General features: G+C 43.7%; 1 protein-coding gene across 1 annotated transcript; it reads right to left on the bottom strand.

The window, feature by feature from the left end:
• Positions 1–1442: 1442 nt before the first annotated feature.
• On the bottom strand, positions 1443–16702 carry LOC142200188 (E3 ubiquitin-protein ligase RNF31-like). The gene is made up of 12 exons (XM_075270355.1): positions 16634–16702; positions 16060–16116; positions 15164–15346; positions 14284–14382; positions 12359–12448; positions 9152–9254; positions 8276–8394; positions 7067–7180; positions 6934–6988; positions 6156–6234; positions 3683–3851; positions 1443–1546 (listed from the first exon to the last, which is right to left on the bottom strand). Exons 1-12 carry the CDS (start codon positions 16646–16648, stop codon positions 1511–1513), a joined length of 1119 nt encoding a protein of 372 aa, XP_075126456.1. The 5' UTR covers positions 16649–16702; the 3' UTR covers positions 1443–1510.

Raw genomic sequence — 16702 nt, 5'->3', positions numbered from 1 at the left:
ATACAGTGTGTGGTGGCCCGCAATGGCACATCTGATCTCTCCCATTCACTTCAACACCCTATCATTTGGACCACACCAGTGTACATGGATATACAGTATACCATTTCTGAAGCCAGCTGACTGGTGCAAGTGCTTGGAATTGGACCCCAGTATGATATTGAATATAGATGTCCTATAAAACCCTTTTCACAAGGTTTCCTGTACTGAGGTTGGATAGAATCTGAAAAACCTGCAGTACTACGATCAGTAGATTTCCCACTAGGAAGGTGTATGAAGATGATTTGACATCACTTTTATTGGTAGGAAAAGTCCTTTCTAAAGGGATTGTGCAGGATTATTTTTTATATTAGCCTGGGGATGGTGGGGAAAAAAACAAACAAATGCTTCCTAGCACTGCCCTCAAGGATGAAAAAACAGTTTCTGAAACATAATATTCTGTTATGCATTTTATTTTTCACATGGAAAATATTTTTCTTTGTACAATGTCTGTTTTGAGATCATTACACTATGTATGTGAAACCACTCTAGGACACAGACTAAGGGCTTGTTCACATCTGCGCCCCGTGTCTCTGTTATGCAGGTTTCCGTTTCCTTCCCGAAACTGGGCAGGAGACGGAAACCTGCAGTCATTTTTCAAACCCATTCATTTGAATAGGTTTGAAAAGTGTCCGGCCGTGAGCGCCGGTGAGCGTTTTGTGCTCCCGCGGTGAAACGGGGATTTTTTTTGTTTTGGTTTTTTTTCTTTTGTTTTTTTTTCTTTTTTAACTGGACATAAAGTGGAACATACCGGACTTTGTGTCCAGTTAAAAAAAACAAAAACGTTTCGCCGCGGAGAGCACACAACGCCCACTGGTGCTCACGGTCTGACAGGTTTCCGTTTCCTGTCTGCAGAAGACCGAAACCTGAAAACGGAAATCAAGCGCTGGTGTGAACCCAGCGTAAGGGCCAATACCACCGTTTTTCCCGGATAGCATACTGACCCATTCATTTATATGGGCCCATGCATACTACTGTAATTTCCACGGATCTGTATGTAGGCTGACAGTCCGTGCTGCAAAACTCCCATTTCTGTCCGTGCTTGCTGGTCATAATAAATGGGGCCACGAAAGCACAGGCTGCTGTTAATTCACAGATGGCGGCTCACCCACGGTTGTGTGCACACCACCTTAAATACTAGTTGTAAAATACAAATAAATAAAGTCTGAGTGCAAGGATAGACTAGCTCAGGGTAAAAGTGAAAGGCTGTTAGATAAATATCACATATGTAGCGATTCCCCCTGAGCCTTCCATAGTTTTTAGCAGACCCGTTACTCTGTGTGTTAATTTGTCGCTGAGACGCTATACAGTTTAGTAATTTCAACTGTCTTGTAAATTTTCATATCGTTCAAGCCCTCCAAGATACCAATACTCTGTGCTCATTCTGTACGTAAGTAGGTTTGCGTTATAGAAAAGCCGACTCACAGCCACGGAGGCTCATTGTAGATCCAGATTAATAGGAAGACAAGATATTTTATTTCACCAGGAGGGGAATTTCTTGCCTTATTTTCTGAAAAAGAAAAAAAAACACTTAGTTCACATCTGCAGACAAAAGGGCAATGAAAACAGTGGACAACAATGGAGCTCTATCGACCGAAGGTGGGGAAAAAAAAAACATACATTGTCCCTGGTGCTCTGATGTCACTCACTGCGGTTCTGGGCCACCGGAAATCGAGACCGTGGGAGCAGCACAATCAGACAGCAGTTGGAGACACCGGAGCACTGGGGACAGGTGAGTGTGTTTGTTTTGTACGTGGTACAGGGTTATCCATATTTCAGTGTTGAAAGCTCAAAGGTAGATTTATGACTTCATTGAATACAAGGATTAACTTAGATTTGCCTGTCTAAGGCTACGTGAGGCCCCACAGGACCATTTGCAGCAGGGTTCTTCCCGCAGCGCTTTAAACAGAAAGTTCACAAAGTTTTCCTCCACGGACTTTCTGTTACCATTATATCTATGGGGAAGCCGCCGGCATTTCTGCAGATATAATTGACATGCTGCAATTGCCAAAACCGCACCGATTTTGGAAATCGCAGCGTATCCCCACTGTGGTTTTTACTGCAAAGTGGGCATGGGATTCGCATGAATCCCATCCACTTTGCAATTACTGTAAAACAACACGATTTTTCCCACATCCCTTCCGACCCGTGGGGCCCCCGGCCTTAGTGTCTTGTTTGTGTGGCTCCAATTGGACAAAACCAAGGATAACCACAGTACACTTCATTTGGTATCACTATGTGTAGTAAAATATAATAAAATAATTTTTGTAAATTAAACTCTCCCGGTGGTGGAAAGTTAGCTAAGCAAATAGGAATGTGTCTGACAAGCTTGTTGTCTGTTTACAGTAGCAAATACATACATCTGTATTTTCATGCAATATGTAACACCACATCATACATAAGGAATACAATGTATTAACCACATATGTACACTGCTCAAAAAATAAAGGGAACACTCAAATAACACATCCTAGATCTGAATGAATTAAATATTCACATTGAATACTTTGTTCTTTACAAAGTTGAATGTGATGACAACAGAATCACACACAAATCGTCAATGGAAATCAACTTTATTAACCAATAGAGGCCTGGATTTGGAGTCTCCCCCCCCCAAAAAAAAAAAAAAAAATTGAAGTGGAAAAAAAAACACTACAGGCTGATCCAACATTGATATAGTGTCATTAAACATGTGTAAATGAGGCTCAGTCGTGTGTGTGGCCTCCACGTGCCTGTATGACCTCCCTATAACGCGTGGGCATGCTCCTGATGAGATTGTGGATCTCCCCACAGACCTGGACTAAAGCATCTGCCAACTCCTGAACAGTTTGTGGTGCAACGTGACGTTGGTGGATGGAGCGAGACATGATGTCCCAGATGTACCCAATTGGATTCAGGTTTGGAGAACGGGCGGGCCAGTCCATAGCTTCAATGCCTTCATCTTGCAGGAACTGCTGACACACTCCAGCCACATGAGGTCTGGCATTGTCCTGCATTAGGAGGAACCCAGGGCCAACCGCACCAGCATATGGTCTCACAAGGGGTCTGAGATCTCATCTCGGTACCTAATGGCAGTCAGGCTACCTTTGGTGAGCACATGGAGGGCTGTGCGGCCCCCTCCACGTCTCCTGGTGTACTAGCCTGTCTCCTGGTAGCGCCTCCAGCCTTTGAACACTATGCTGACAAACACAGCAAACCTTCTTGCCACAGCTCGCATTGAGGTGGCATCTTGGATGAGCTGCACTACCTGAGCCAACTGTGTGGGTTGTAGAGTCCGTCTCATGCTACCACAAGTGTGAAAGCACAACCAACATTCAAAAGTGACCAAAACATCATCCAGAAAGCATTGGTACTGAGACGTGGTCTGTGGTCCCCACCTGCAGAACCTTCCTTTATTGAGTGTGTCTCGATAATTGCCAATAATTTCCATCTGTTGTCTATTCTATTTGCACAGCAGCATGTGAAATTGATTGTCAATCAGTATTGTTTGGAGTTACATTGTGTTGCTTAAGTGTTCCCTTTATTTTTTTTGAAAAGTATATATATATTTATTTTTTTATTACTCTAAACTATAAAATTGGAACTGTTATTTGCCTATTTTGATACCAGATTTCGGGTTGGCTTCTGTTTTGCCCTGATCTCTTACCATTTGTAGTTTCTGTAGATAGGCTTCCGATCTATCCCCGCCACAGTTTTCTGGAATGGTTAACTTCCATCGCTGCAACTCTACTTTCATCTCTGTTTCTGTATATAGATCAACTGGATCCAGGTTATTGGCATTTATTAGTTTGACAAAATATTCCTTGTCTTCTGTACTGTAACAAAATGAAGAGTTTACTGTATGTTCATGAACTAGAAATTTTAAAAGGAGTTTTTCAAGGACTATTGATAGTAAGTCTTTGAGATTAGCCATCAATACCTGATCAGTAGGGATCCAACTTCTGGGAAACCTTGCTGATAAGCTATTAATATTGTAATGTCAAAAACCACTTAAAAGCATAGGTTTACATAGGTTGGGTACCATCCAGCAGAAGCTACATTCATCCTTATTTGCTAAAATCACTGCTCCTATCCAATATTAGTGAAGAGACACTATAGGCCATAGAAATCTATGGAGAAGAAATTTGAGCTAAATGAGAGAGAATCAGAGAGTTGTACACAGACATCCTAATGGTAAGTTTGTTTTCTCTCCACATTTTTCTTTTTTTCTCCACATGCGGAAACTACACCAGGGGTAGGGAACGTACGGCTCTCCAGCTGTTGCAAAACTACAACTCCCAGCATGCCTACATGTTCTACTGTTCTTGGAACTCCCATGGACGTGAATGGAGCATGCTGGGAGTTGTAGTTTCACAGCAGCTGGAGAGCCGAAGGTTCCCTACCCCTGAACTACACAGACCCCATTACAGTCCACGTTTTTTCCCAGGTAACCCCTTTTGGTACTATTCCGTTATCGGGCCAGCAGCAGCGCAGTTCAGCAGCAGCTTTCGGGACAGCAGTTCAGCAGCGGGAATTACAATGACATCCGAGGACTGCTGGCCCGATGCTTGTGCCCAGTAACCAGTACATCGATGACCCCCCTCCCCCATCCTTCTCCTCCTGCCAGTGCTGCCCCCCAGCTCTCCTTACATCTTCCCCGTACCCTCTCCCCGCCACACGACTAGGCCTCACCTCAGCGCTAGTACCGAGACCGAAAGGAAAGACACCGGGGCTCAATCCAGGCCCTGACAAGAAACACGCCGACTATAGGAACGGTGAGCTACAGCGAGCCGGAGGGACAAACTTTCTGCAGCGTCCGGCGGCTATCTAGTAGCATTCATTGCTCAAGATTTACGGTGAGGCCTATTACAGGGAGAGGGTACGGGGCAGATGTAAGAAGAGCTGGGGGGCAGCACTGGAAGGAAGAGGAGGATGAGGGCATCGATCGATGTACTGCCTACTACACACAAGCACGGCCTCTATCATCGGGCCAGCATCGGCTTAGTCATGTGGCGGGGAGAGGGTACGGGGTAGATGTAAGGAGAGCTGGGGGGCAGCACTGGAAGGAGGAGGAGATGGAGGGGGGGTCATTGATGTACTGGCTACTGGGCACAAGCATCGGGCCAGCAGTCCTCGGATGTCATTGTAATTCCCGCTGCTGAACTGAACTGCTGTCCCGAAAGCTGGTGCTGAAATGCGCTGCTGCTGGCCCGATAACGGAATAGTACCCCCCTTTTTAATGCATATAGGTTTCCGTCAAATGACTTTTCATTATACACTGCCATGTGTGTAAGACTACTTCTGGCCTTTAGATTTCATAATTTTTTCCCCAGGTTCTGCCAGTAGTTTGAGGTTTTCCCTGAGCTGGTGGGTGAAGAATAGCAGCCATGCACTGCTCACAGAAAGTACAGCAAATGTGTCTATTTCACTCAGAACCAGCCCCAGGATCATGCAGAAGACTTATACTGAAGTGCTGACCTGTACTGGCGTGAATAATGTATTCGCACTGTGATCGAAAGTTTTTATTTAGGGCTCCTACACAGCTCAATACAGTCCAGAAAATCCAGTCCGTATATCGGATAATCGCACAGTCAAACTCTGTTTGGATACCTAGGCTTTAAGCACCAGAGGAATTCATAACATCATACCCTTCGTTCACATCTTCGTTCGGTATTCCGTTCGGGGAGTCCGCATGGGGATCCCCGAACGGAATACCGAACGCAACTGCAAGTGGTGTGCAGTGAAAGCACACGGACCCCATAGACTACAATAGGGTCGTGTGCTTGCTGCACGCTGCACGCACGAATCATGCGGACAGGAAAGTAGATTGTGAAGTACTTTCCTGTCCGCATGATCCTTTTGGAAATCTGGTGGTAAGCCTACGGACCCCATTATAGCCTATGGGGTCCGTGTGCTTTCACTGGCTCACTGCTTGCAGTTGCATTCGGTATTCTGTTTGGGGGGGGGGGAGCTAGGAGTGGGATCATCATTTGCTTATATTTTTTCTGTAGGTTCCACTTCTGGTTTTAGTTTATTTCTGCATCTTCAACTATTTTTGCCATGAACTATATAAAAGGAAATGTAAAAAATAAAATCTGTATCTAATGTACACAGCAGAAGTGTAAAGTGGCATAACGTACTCATTGGAGGTTGTCTCATCTTTTTTTTCTGCTTTATCCATGTGCGCCTTAACTGTAGGTATCCATACTATAGAGGAACCTAGAAAGAAAGACTGAATTTATTTTAGGATTACTTCATTCTATCTAGTTGATAAGCCATGTTAATACTGCGTATTAGAAGTATAGAAGTATATATACGTGTTACAGCTCAACAAAGTGTATTGAAAATCAGGAGGTTATGTTAAAAAAAAATGATGTTGTTGTCTTTTCTGAAAGTAATATAAATTCTACAGCCAGAGTGTGGATAATTTTTAATTCACCCTCATATATCTTTCAAGATAAAGCTCTATCCCAGCACAGAACAAGGCAATGAATCAATAAACTAGCTCCTCTCCATAGACTTCTGTATGTGAGGCTGGAGATGGATATGTATCATGCTATTAAAGATAACAGTCTGACTGCAGTAAATGAGGAGGAGAGCGGCCTGATAAGTGGAAATTAAACATATTTCTTTAATAAGATATAGTACTTTTTTCCTTCGGAAGCAAAAAGGACCAGGACCCTTGAGCGCTACAAGGGTTTTCACATGTTATAATGCTATATATAATTTGTATATAAAAAATGTCAAGTTCCCAAGGAGCATGTTCTGACCAAAAACATTCAAGGCTTATCCACACAATAGATCATACATCTAGATTCTCTTCTATGTGAGCTGCTGAATGTTATTGTGTAGACCAGTCAATATTGCAAATTCCTGTTTTTGTGACTTATATAAATGAAATAAGACTTGCACACTTACGTTCATTTAGTCCTGGCGGCTCTTTTTTGGTATCACTGTATTGTATTCCATTGTGCTGTAAGTATTACATGATAACTGTTTTACACTTTACTTTTCAAGACCTCTCACATATCTCTGTGTCAAGATGGTTTACCTGAAGAAGCTTCTGCAGTCTGTCTACTTCCCAGTCTCTTAAGTGATAGAAACAATCACGAGTGTGATGAGCGTGCAAGCCCTTCCCATGACAGTCCTCAGAGAAGCCACATTCCTAGGAGTAACAGGACAGAACATAATTGGTTTCCATGAAATGCATTGCTTGTTCCAAGTCCCGCTGACCTCTCTGGGTCCACTGACATTCTAATATATGTTCTAACAGAAGAGACAGGTTGCATGTAGATCTTGTTTGTAATGTGTAACTATAGAGACACCTAATTCTGCAAAGGACCTGCAGACTTGTAGGATGTTTGTATCAAGCCTATTGCTCTATCTGAAGCCTGGTCTGGAGTCTGTATTAAGTCTAGTCCTGAATGGGGGCTGTATTCCTGGTCTGGTCTGGAGTTTTGAGTAGTTTGAGGTAGTCTGAGGTCTATATTAAGGGGTTGTCTGGGATAACCCCTTTTTTAATATGAGAGTTGGGAAGGTGAAAAAAAAACCCTCTACTCACCTGTCCCTGTGCTCTGGTGTCTCCCAGCACGGACCAGTCCTGCTGCTATGGTGTTTTCTTGCAGAGGAAATCCTCACCACATGTGATCGCTGAAGCCAATCAACGGCCTCAGGAAAGGGATCTGGGACCTCACTGTGTGGCCGGGACTTCCGGAATAAAACGCCAAAGCAGCAGGACTGGACTGCTCTGGGAAACAGCATAGCACCAGGGACTGGTAAGTTTGGGCTTTTTATATTTTTGTTTTTTTCACATTCACTGGCCTCATATTAAAAAAGTGGTTATCCTGGACAACCCCTTTAACGTTTTAGTCTGTTCTGGGGTTTCTAGTTAGGGTTGCTTGGTCAGTATTCGCTGGAGGGTTTTTGTTTAGAAAATGTTGGGGGGGGGGATCTATATTTGTTTATGGTATCGGGATAAATTTTGGGGAGGGTTGAGTGGGGTCATATTATTTGGAATTCAAATGCTGCAAATCAGACATCCCAGGCATCAGGCCAAAAGTGTGATTTCCCTTTCAGAATCTATCTAATGTCCATTTTCTGACGTTGGCAAGTATATGTTAGATGCATTTAGTGGACCTCCAGTGATCAGATACTGATGATCAATCCAGTGAACAGGTCATTAATATCCAAAACACTTGAGGTTTTGGAAACCTCTTTAAGAGCTTTTGAGAATTCAGAGCTAGTTAAATATTGTTCTTACAGATCCTTGAAAAAATGCTTTTCTGCATCCTCCACAGAAGTCATGCTGACACTGTGTGCACTTAAAGTGCAAGCATCCGCCTTTCCATAAGTCAAACCGATATTTGCAGGATGGACATTCTGTACGGAGACAAAAATAGTGCAGAGTTCTTGGGTATGATAAGAGGACAAAAACCTGATTGACACAAAAAATACCATCCCTATGACATTATCTGAAACTTCATGCATGGAAGAGCTGCGTATAAGAAAAAGTATAGCCTTCCAACTGATTCCAGCGCAGGCAGAAGCCTTTTGGATTTCATGCTGATACTGTATATATAGTGAGAAGGTGACAGGCAGAGTGCTGGAGTCCCCATATATCTCTTTCAGATTTCTGACCTATGTGTGGTCCAGTGCGGATCTTGTGTAGGCCTCAGCTCCAGGGTCCTGGGCTTGTTACTGGGCCATAAAGCCTGCTGAGCCTGCACTTCAGGGCAGATCCTGGGAGGAGAGGAAGTGTCTTGTTCTACCCTGACACTGAGAGCTTTGTATGTTACATTGTTGTTTTGGATGATTTGTGTGGCTGGTAGTAAGCCACACATATAGTTAGTATTTATTGTTTAGTTAGTTGCTTAGACGAGCAGGGTTTTGTTTCACATTCTTTTGCCTGAAGATAAGGCTGTATTTTATTTTGCTAATTTTGTGCCTGACACTCTTCTCTAAATAAACCAGTTTGTTGTAGCATGTGTCCCTATCTGTGACTGGTTGGGTCCACACCATTGTTGCTACCGAGCTACTTTCCCAACAAATATATATATATATATATATATATATATATATATATATAATTTTTTCTTCTTGGTCTTTCCAGAAAACAAACAGTAAAATCAATCCCTACCAATTCCATTCTTGGCAAGATAATCATACAGTTTCTCTTCTTGACATTGCATCTTCACCCTCTTGAACTCTTCACAACTCAATATTTCATGCATGTCTTCCCACTGTGAAACAGTAAAAAGTAAACATTTAAATATTACATCACATTATACTTAAAGAGAGGTTTGAACATATGGGTCTAAGCAATAAGACTGGGACAGTATGTTGCTATTGTTGTGTTATACAGTAAGTTGTGAATATTGTAAGTGAAACCATTTGACGTTTAGGGCCTGTTCACACGGGCACAGAAGGGGCGGATTATGGCGCAGAATCCACGTCATAATCCGCCCCCTCACAATGGTGGTCTATGGAGACAGCTAGCGTACTTTTTACCGCTAGCGACATGTTGCTGAAGAAGCGAGCTGCCCTTTCTTCAGGCAGAATCTGCAGCTGATTCAGCTGCGGCGTCCACCTCGCTGCAGCACGCTCCGGTCTAGGCCCATTCATTTGGGCCTACACCAGACTGGAGTTCCGCTACAGAATATGGCCAAAATCCGCCCGTACACCCCCGTGTGATCTAAGCCTTAGGGTCCACTGTATTTAAGAAATCCAAAAGACATTAATAGGTAGACCAATATCCTCCCCTCAAAATGAGCAGCCTCGGGGTGGCGAGTATACATTTCTAGTACATGGGGCTAAATCATTCGGACTGTGGTGTGGTAAGGTGACAGCAGGGCCGCCGATAGGGCAGTACTACTGGTACTGGCGTCAGGGGCCCGGCCAAATTGAAAAAAGGGGGGGGCCCGGTTTTGGCCCACCACCGTGTGCCGGCCCCCTGGCGCCCGTAGCAGTCATTGTGTATGTCCTATTTCAACTCAGATCTGCATCCAGAGGACGCAGATCTGAGTTGAAGACATACGCGGCTGAAGCAAGGAGCTGTGTCAGCTCCTCGCTTCACCGCTGCGTGCCTCTCTCGCTGACACATATGCGGCTGAAGCGAGGAGCTGACCTGTGTCAGCTCCTCGCTTCGCTGCCGCCGCTGCTACTGGCTTGTAGACGCGATGTGATCACATCGCGTCTAAAAGCCAGTAGCCGGCGGTAGCAGCGAAGCGAGGAGCTGACACAGGTCAGCTCCTCGCTTCAGCCATCGCGTCTACAAGCCAGTAGCCGGCGGCGAAGCGAGGAGCTGACACAGGTCAGCTCCTTGCTTCGCCGCTGTGCGCCTCTCTCGCTGTCACATATGCGGCTGAAGCGAGGAGCTGACCTGTGTCAGCTCCTCGCTTCGCCGCCTCCGCTACTGGCTTGTAGACGCGATGTGATGACGTCACATCGCGTCTATAACTGTGCGCCAGTGAGAGACAGGCGCGCAGAGAGCTGCGAGGGAACGAAGGAGAAGGTAAGTCAGTCAGTGTAATGTGGAACGTGAAACTGGGGGCAGAGAGAGGACGGCATGACAATGGGGGCAGAGATGGAGGGACATGAATATGGGGGCAGAGATGGAGAGGACGGCATGACAATGGGGGCAGAGATGGAGGGACATGAATATGGGGGCAGAGATGGAGGGGACATGAATATGGGGGCAGAGATGGAGAGGACGGCATGACAATGGATGCAGAGATGGAGAGGACGGCATGACAATGGGGGCAGAGATGGAGGGGACATGAATATGGGGGCAGAGATGGAGAGGACGGCATGACAATGGGGGCAGAGATGGAGGGACATGAATATGGGGGCAGAGATGGAGGGACATGAATATGGGGGCAGAGATGGAGGGGACATGAATATGGGGGCAGAGATGGAGAGGACGGCATGACAATGGGGGCAGAGATGGAGAGGACGGCATGACAATGGGGGCAGAGATGGAGGGGACATGAATATGGGGGCAGAGATGGAGAGGACGGCATGACAATGGGGGCAGAGATGGAGGGACATGAAAATGGGAGCAGAGATGGAGGGGACATGAATCTGGGGGCAGAGATGGAGGGCATGAATCTGGGGGTAGAGATGGGGGACATGAAACAGGACATAGATGGAGGGGACATGAAACTGGGGGCAGAGATGGAGGGGGGGACATGAAACTGGTGGCAGAAATAGATGGGCGGACATGAATCTGGGGGCAGAGATTGGGTGGGAGACATGAAACTGGGGGCAGATGAAGGGTGTATATGAAGCTGGGGGAGAGATAGATGGGGGACATATAATGTACGGGTGACTGTAGGAGGATTATACTGTGGTATAACAGTGGGTGGGGCTAAATTTGCCGCGGCGCACAAAGCGCGCCGCACATTTTGTCCCTCTTTTGGTTCTTCAAAAGTTGGGAGGTATGGGTACAGGGGGCAGTGGAAAGATGTTAGAAGGTGGAGGGGGGGGGGATTGTTGGGACATCAGGTGTGCGGCACTGTGGAGAGGGAACGTCTGGGGCAATAATATATAAGTTTTTAGCTGGAGAACTACAAAGCACACAATAGCTCCAAAGGTCTGTGTGCTTTGTATTAATAATGATGTAGGCTGCTATGTTACTAGCATAGCAGCCTGTTTGGGGGTGGGACTTTCAATATAAAGGAGTGTTCACATTGCGTTTTTGGCCTCCCTTGCCGGGATACGTTGGTAACCAGTCACAATCAGCTCCCCACTTATCCCTGCATGGAGAACTGCAGGCCCCCCTTTTTTTTAATGGCCAGTTCTTCGTGCAGGGATAAGTTGACAGCTGATTCTGACTGGTTACCAACGTATTCCGGCAAGGGAGGCCAAAAACGCTATGTGAATAAGCCCTGAGGATTTATTAAGAGGGCTCTTATAAATGATGTTGGCTCTCTATAGACGCGGTCAAACGTAGCAGATTATACCTGCAAATAGAATCTGATTAAGCCTTGTAATGCTGCTAAATAAAGGGAAATGTAATACAGAATGGGTATGTCGCAAATTAAAGTAGTTTTAAAATGGCGGCGGGGGGGGGGGGGGCAGACACTTAGGCTGTATGGGGCCCCAAAATTCCTGATGGCGGCCCTGGGTGACAGTGTTGCTTCTGAATCTACCCAATGCAACAGCCTCATGAATTCTAAATGTTCTCTATTTGTTTGTAAGGAAAGCCAATGAATCCTTCGTGTGGTTCCTATACAGGATACTGGGATAATGTAAAGGACTGATGTAAGTGATTGCAATCTGTATGTGCCACTGTGTAATAAATGTGTGTTATACAATGCCGATGCACCATAGGTTGTGCACTTACTTGTTCTTTGCAGTTGAAGCAAGTGCTCTTATTACAGCTTGGACACTCCATTTCTAAAGTGTCTCTTTCATGCAAAATGCCAAATGGACACTAAACACAAAACAAAGAATAATAATAATAAGACCATTAGTGATGAAATATGTGTTATAGAAAATGAAAACTGTACTAGAGTGTCATAAACCGGTTCTCATACAACATATATTTGATTCGTTATATACCAATTCTGTCGGGTACACCTTGCTCACAGCACACGTTTGACCCTGGATATGACCTTAAAAAGGGGAACTCCACTTTCACACTCCTATCTAACTTATCTATCACACTAAGCTACACAGGAGTGAAGTGACCTCCTACAGTCACATAGCCACACATTTAGCTGCCACGACCCACCACTTTATGGTAGGCAACACACCAATATACCCAAACAAATAGCAACCAAAAAAGGCAACAACTAGTCTATGTGATAGTTCCTCTATTTGGAATTGTGGAGACACAGAGCCAAGGACAACCTTATTAAATTTTAGATTTAATATACGCAAAAAAAGTACAGTGCTTAACAACAAAAATCAATATAACAATAAAAAAGACATATACGTGCAAACAATATCAAACAAAACAGACCTGTCTGTAAGGTTTGAAGCACAGCAGAAATCAGGTGGGCAGATGTGAACGGGACCTGCAGCTCCAACATATGACCCTGAATTCATGTACCTCATCACTTTTTATGGACCCCTGACTATTTCCTGAAACCTCCCATCTGTGACTGGGATATCATAATTTTCCTTTGTCAGATATCAGTTTTGGCTTGGATGCCTTCTCACAAATGGAGTCAAACCATCTAGATCACCAGCCACACACAAAAGTCTGTCTGTATACGATTCACATCCTGGGACTTAGCTGACCATTCTTATCCTGGCTTGTGGATTATAATTACCATACAAATTACCATACACATCATAACACAATAAGATATGTATATATGTAATTCCTCACATAGGAATAATAAGATATAACAATAAACCACCAACAAAAAGCACAAGTGTATAGAAATATAGGGTACCTTCACTGGCCAGGTTTAGGGACATGCAAAAGGCTGAGCTTTCCTAATACTACCAAATGATTTTTTTTAAACTTGTTTTATTGAAGAGTGCATAACAGAGCAAATAATACATTTGAAGAGAATAGAATGGAAGCACAAATAAAACAAAGAAAAATCACAAACGAACAAAGATAAGTCACATCATCATTTCCTCCCATCCCTAACCCCCCCCCACCACCACCACCCGTGCAGTTCAGAGCAGAACATTACATATTATACCGAGAAAAGGAAGCATTATCACGACAGAGTGGGCCGTGAACCTAACCAGCACGGGCCACCCCTTACGGAGTGAAGGCATCAATAGCCGAACGCATTGAAGGGGCAGAATATTGGGTTATGAGGGAGTCACACCAAGCTCCCCAAACTTTATAAAACTTCTGGGGACAGCCTCTCCCTTTATATATAATCTGATTAAACGGGAGAACCGCGTTAACCAGTTTTCGCCATTGGGGAATGGATGGGGATCGAGGGGCCATCCAACGCAAGGCGATGGCTTTCCTCCCATAAAACAAGCATTCCCGAAGGAAAATGCGGGTGTGATGCCGCCACAATTCCTCCTCCAACACACTACCAAATGATTTTAGGATATAAGAACTCATCTACACGACAAAATCCAGGTGCTCAGACCCTATGCAGCAGATCTATGAGTCTCTATGGCCATAGGCACTCTATGTACCCCTATATGGTGCTTTGGTGAACTATCATATTATCCCTCCAAGAAATAACTATGATTAAATACAGAGGTATACTAGTAAATATAAAATGATCATATCTGGTATAATATCCATCACATTTTTGGGCATGTAGAATACAAGTTGTCACTTACATGACTGCACCAGCTGAAATTGGGCATCTCCATTAGTGCTTTGTCTCTCAATTTACGCTGAAACAACTCATGTGTTGCTGAGTCAAGATAGTGATGGATCTAAAAGAGCAGGACATATGGAAATACAACATTAACTTACAATACGCATGTAAAGAAATGACAGATGAAGAACAAATGGTTTTTTATGTTGGTATCCCCTTCGGTCTCTGATTAATATACTGTGGGGTCTGAAAAGACCCCAGAGTATAATGATTGTTCATGGGTGTCCACTATGGCGCGTAATATTAAGTGCAGGGGCCACTATGGGGCATAATAGTATGTGCAGGGGCAACTATGGGACATAATACTGTGTGTAGGACCGCTATGGGACATAATACTGTGTGCAGGGGTCACTATGGGGCATAACAGAGAGCGTAGGAATGTGGTGGTGGGGGGGCATATCAAAAGTTTGCCACGGGGCCCTGCGGTTCCTGGTTACGCCCCACTGGATGTACACACAGGTGCACCGCTCATTACCAGGCAGATGTCCGATTACTGTGCTATGACTATAATGAGCCGTGCACTTGTGTGTCCATCACATGACCATGGTCAGACTTTTAGCCACTAGAAATAAGCAGAATGAGTGACAGCAATCAGAGATCTAGAGAACTATGAGGAATTGATGCAGAAAGTATATTGGAAAATTGTACAACGTTTTATTATACAATCAATTACATTTGTCTCTCAATATTAATCTGAAAGTGGACAACCCCTTTAAGCTTGTATGAACCAGGGCCATATATAGCAAAGATAAAGCTTTCCTTTTACTAAATCTATACATTTCTGTTACTATAACAAACATACATCTCCTCTTCTTTTAATGCATACTAGAATGTGATACCTGTGTGTCCAGCAAATTAAAAAACTCTCTGGATTCCTCGGAGTTGCCTTCCTTCTCCAGATCAGGTTTTTTGCAGATTGGGCACACAACATGGATGATACTTTTCTCTTTGATCACCGCGGAGAAATGGTGAATAAAGCACATTTCACAGAAGGAACACTTACAGTGTGTCATGTTCACAAACTGAAAGATAAGAAGATGTTGACCACGAGATATATTGCATATTACTGTATTATTTTTCTATTCTATGACATATTGGTTTGTTTTATAGTTGTATATACCAGTTTGTACTATGAGTAAAACTTAATATAACCTAAAAGAAATGAGGGGGGGATTTATTACTGGTTTTACATCAATTTCTGGTGTAAAAAAGTCACAATTTTTGGGACAAAGTTGATTTTGTACCAGAAATTGTGAGGTTTGTTTTTTATGTTTTTCACTCACATGTCACTTTTAGGTGAAATGGATTTGTCAGAGGTGGGGCTTGGGGGGGGGAGGTATGGTCCAGGGCCGGTTTCTGGTATAAAGACACCGGGCTTGATAAATTAATTTTAACTTTGCTGCCTATTCAGACCAAGACCATGTCAATACAAAAACGTATGGGATCCCAATGCTTGGGAAAATATCAGCATAATATGGCATCTAACGGAGCACACCACATTCTTCTCTGTTGGATTCATGCAGAACTCCATAAAATTGAATATACTGTTTCTCTATACAGTCATGTACTCATAAGACCTAGGTGTACATTGTGTTTTGTGGTACAGCAATATCATAAATCCCATTATTGTACCATGGACTCCATAATTCTGTGTGACAGTCCACCTGGGATGTTATGAATAGTAGTTACTGTCATTGTGTAATCCCATTGCATTCAATAATAGAAAAAGAATAACCTTTGAATATGGGAATTGCTCGCAGCAGATCGGACATTCTCGATCTTCCACATCGACCTGTGTTTGAAACAACAATTTAGTATATTTGTAATTCCATTTATTTTAGGAAAATTGGATGCCTTTCTTGAAGAGAACAATATTACGGGTTATGGACTCTAGATTTTAAAGACTTGTTGATCCAGTGTTTTTATACTGACTGCCAGATTGGATTCAGGAAGGAGTTTTTTCCCCTGAAATGGGGCAATTGGCATAAGCGTCATGGGTTTGTTTTGCCTTCCCCTGGATCAACACTGTAGGGGCTTGTAGGGTTCTAGGTTGGACTTGATGGACTGATGTCTTCATCCAACCTCATCTACTATGTAATTATTGGGTAATACATGGGGCTGCTGGAATATAGTGATGTTGTTGGGTACAGCACAATCCAAAAAGATGCTAAAGAATTGTTAATGGGGGACTCAAGTACAAAAATATTTTATCTTTAAATCTCTTGGTAATAAATGGTAATAAAGACAAATGAATTCATGAAGATGAGTCTGCAATATGCTGAAGCCAGAATATAAAGGGAAACACATACATGTAATTCCTCCATGCTATTCCTTGTCTTTGTAGGGGAACCGTGACTTGAAGTTGCATCATCATCTTC

The sequence above is a fragment of the Leptodactylus fuscus genome, chromosome 4 (genome assembly GCF_031893055.1).
Source record: "Leptodactylus fuscus isolate aLepFus1 chromosome 4, aLepFus1.hap2, whole genome shotgun sequence".
NCBI classification, from domain to species: Eukaryota; Metazoa; Chordata; class Amphibia; order Anura; family Leptodactylidae; genus Leptodactylus; species Leptodactylus fuscus.
This window is presented reverse-complemented; position numbering and strand designations above follow the sequence as displayed.

Excerpts from the sequence above, each read along its gene's own strand:
- LOC142200188 (XM_075270355.1), bottom strand. Across the intron at positions 7,181-8,275 it reads AAGCATTTTTTCAAGGATCT|GAATGTGGCTTCTCTGAGGA; the intron begins GTAAGAACAATA and ends TGTTACTCCTAG. Across the intron at positions 1,547-3,682 it reads ATCTACAGAAACTACAAATG|AAAATAAGGCAAGAAATTCC; the intron begins GTAAGAGATCAG and ends TTTCTTTTTCAG.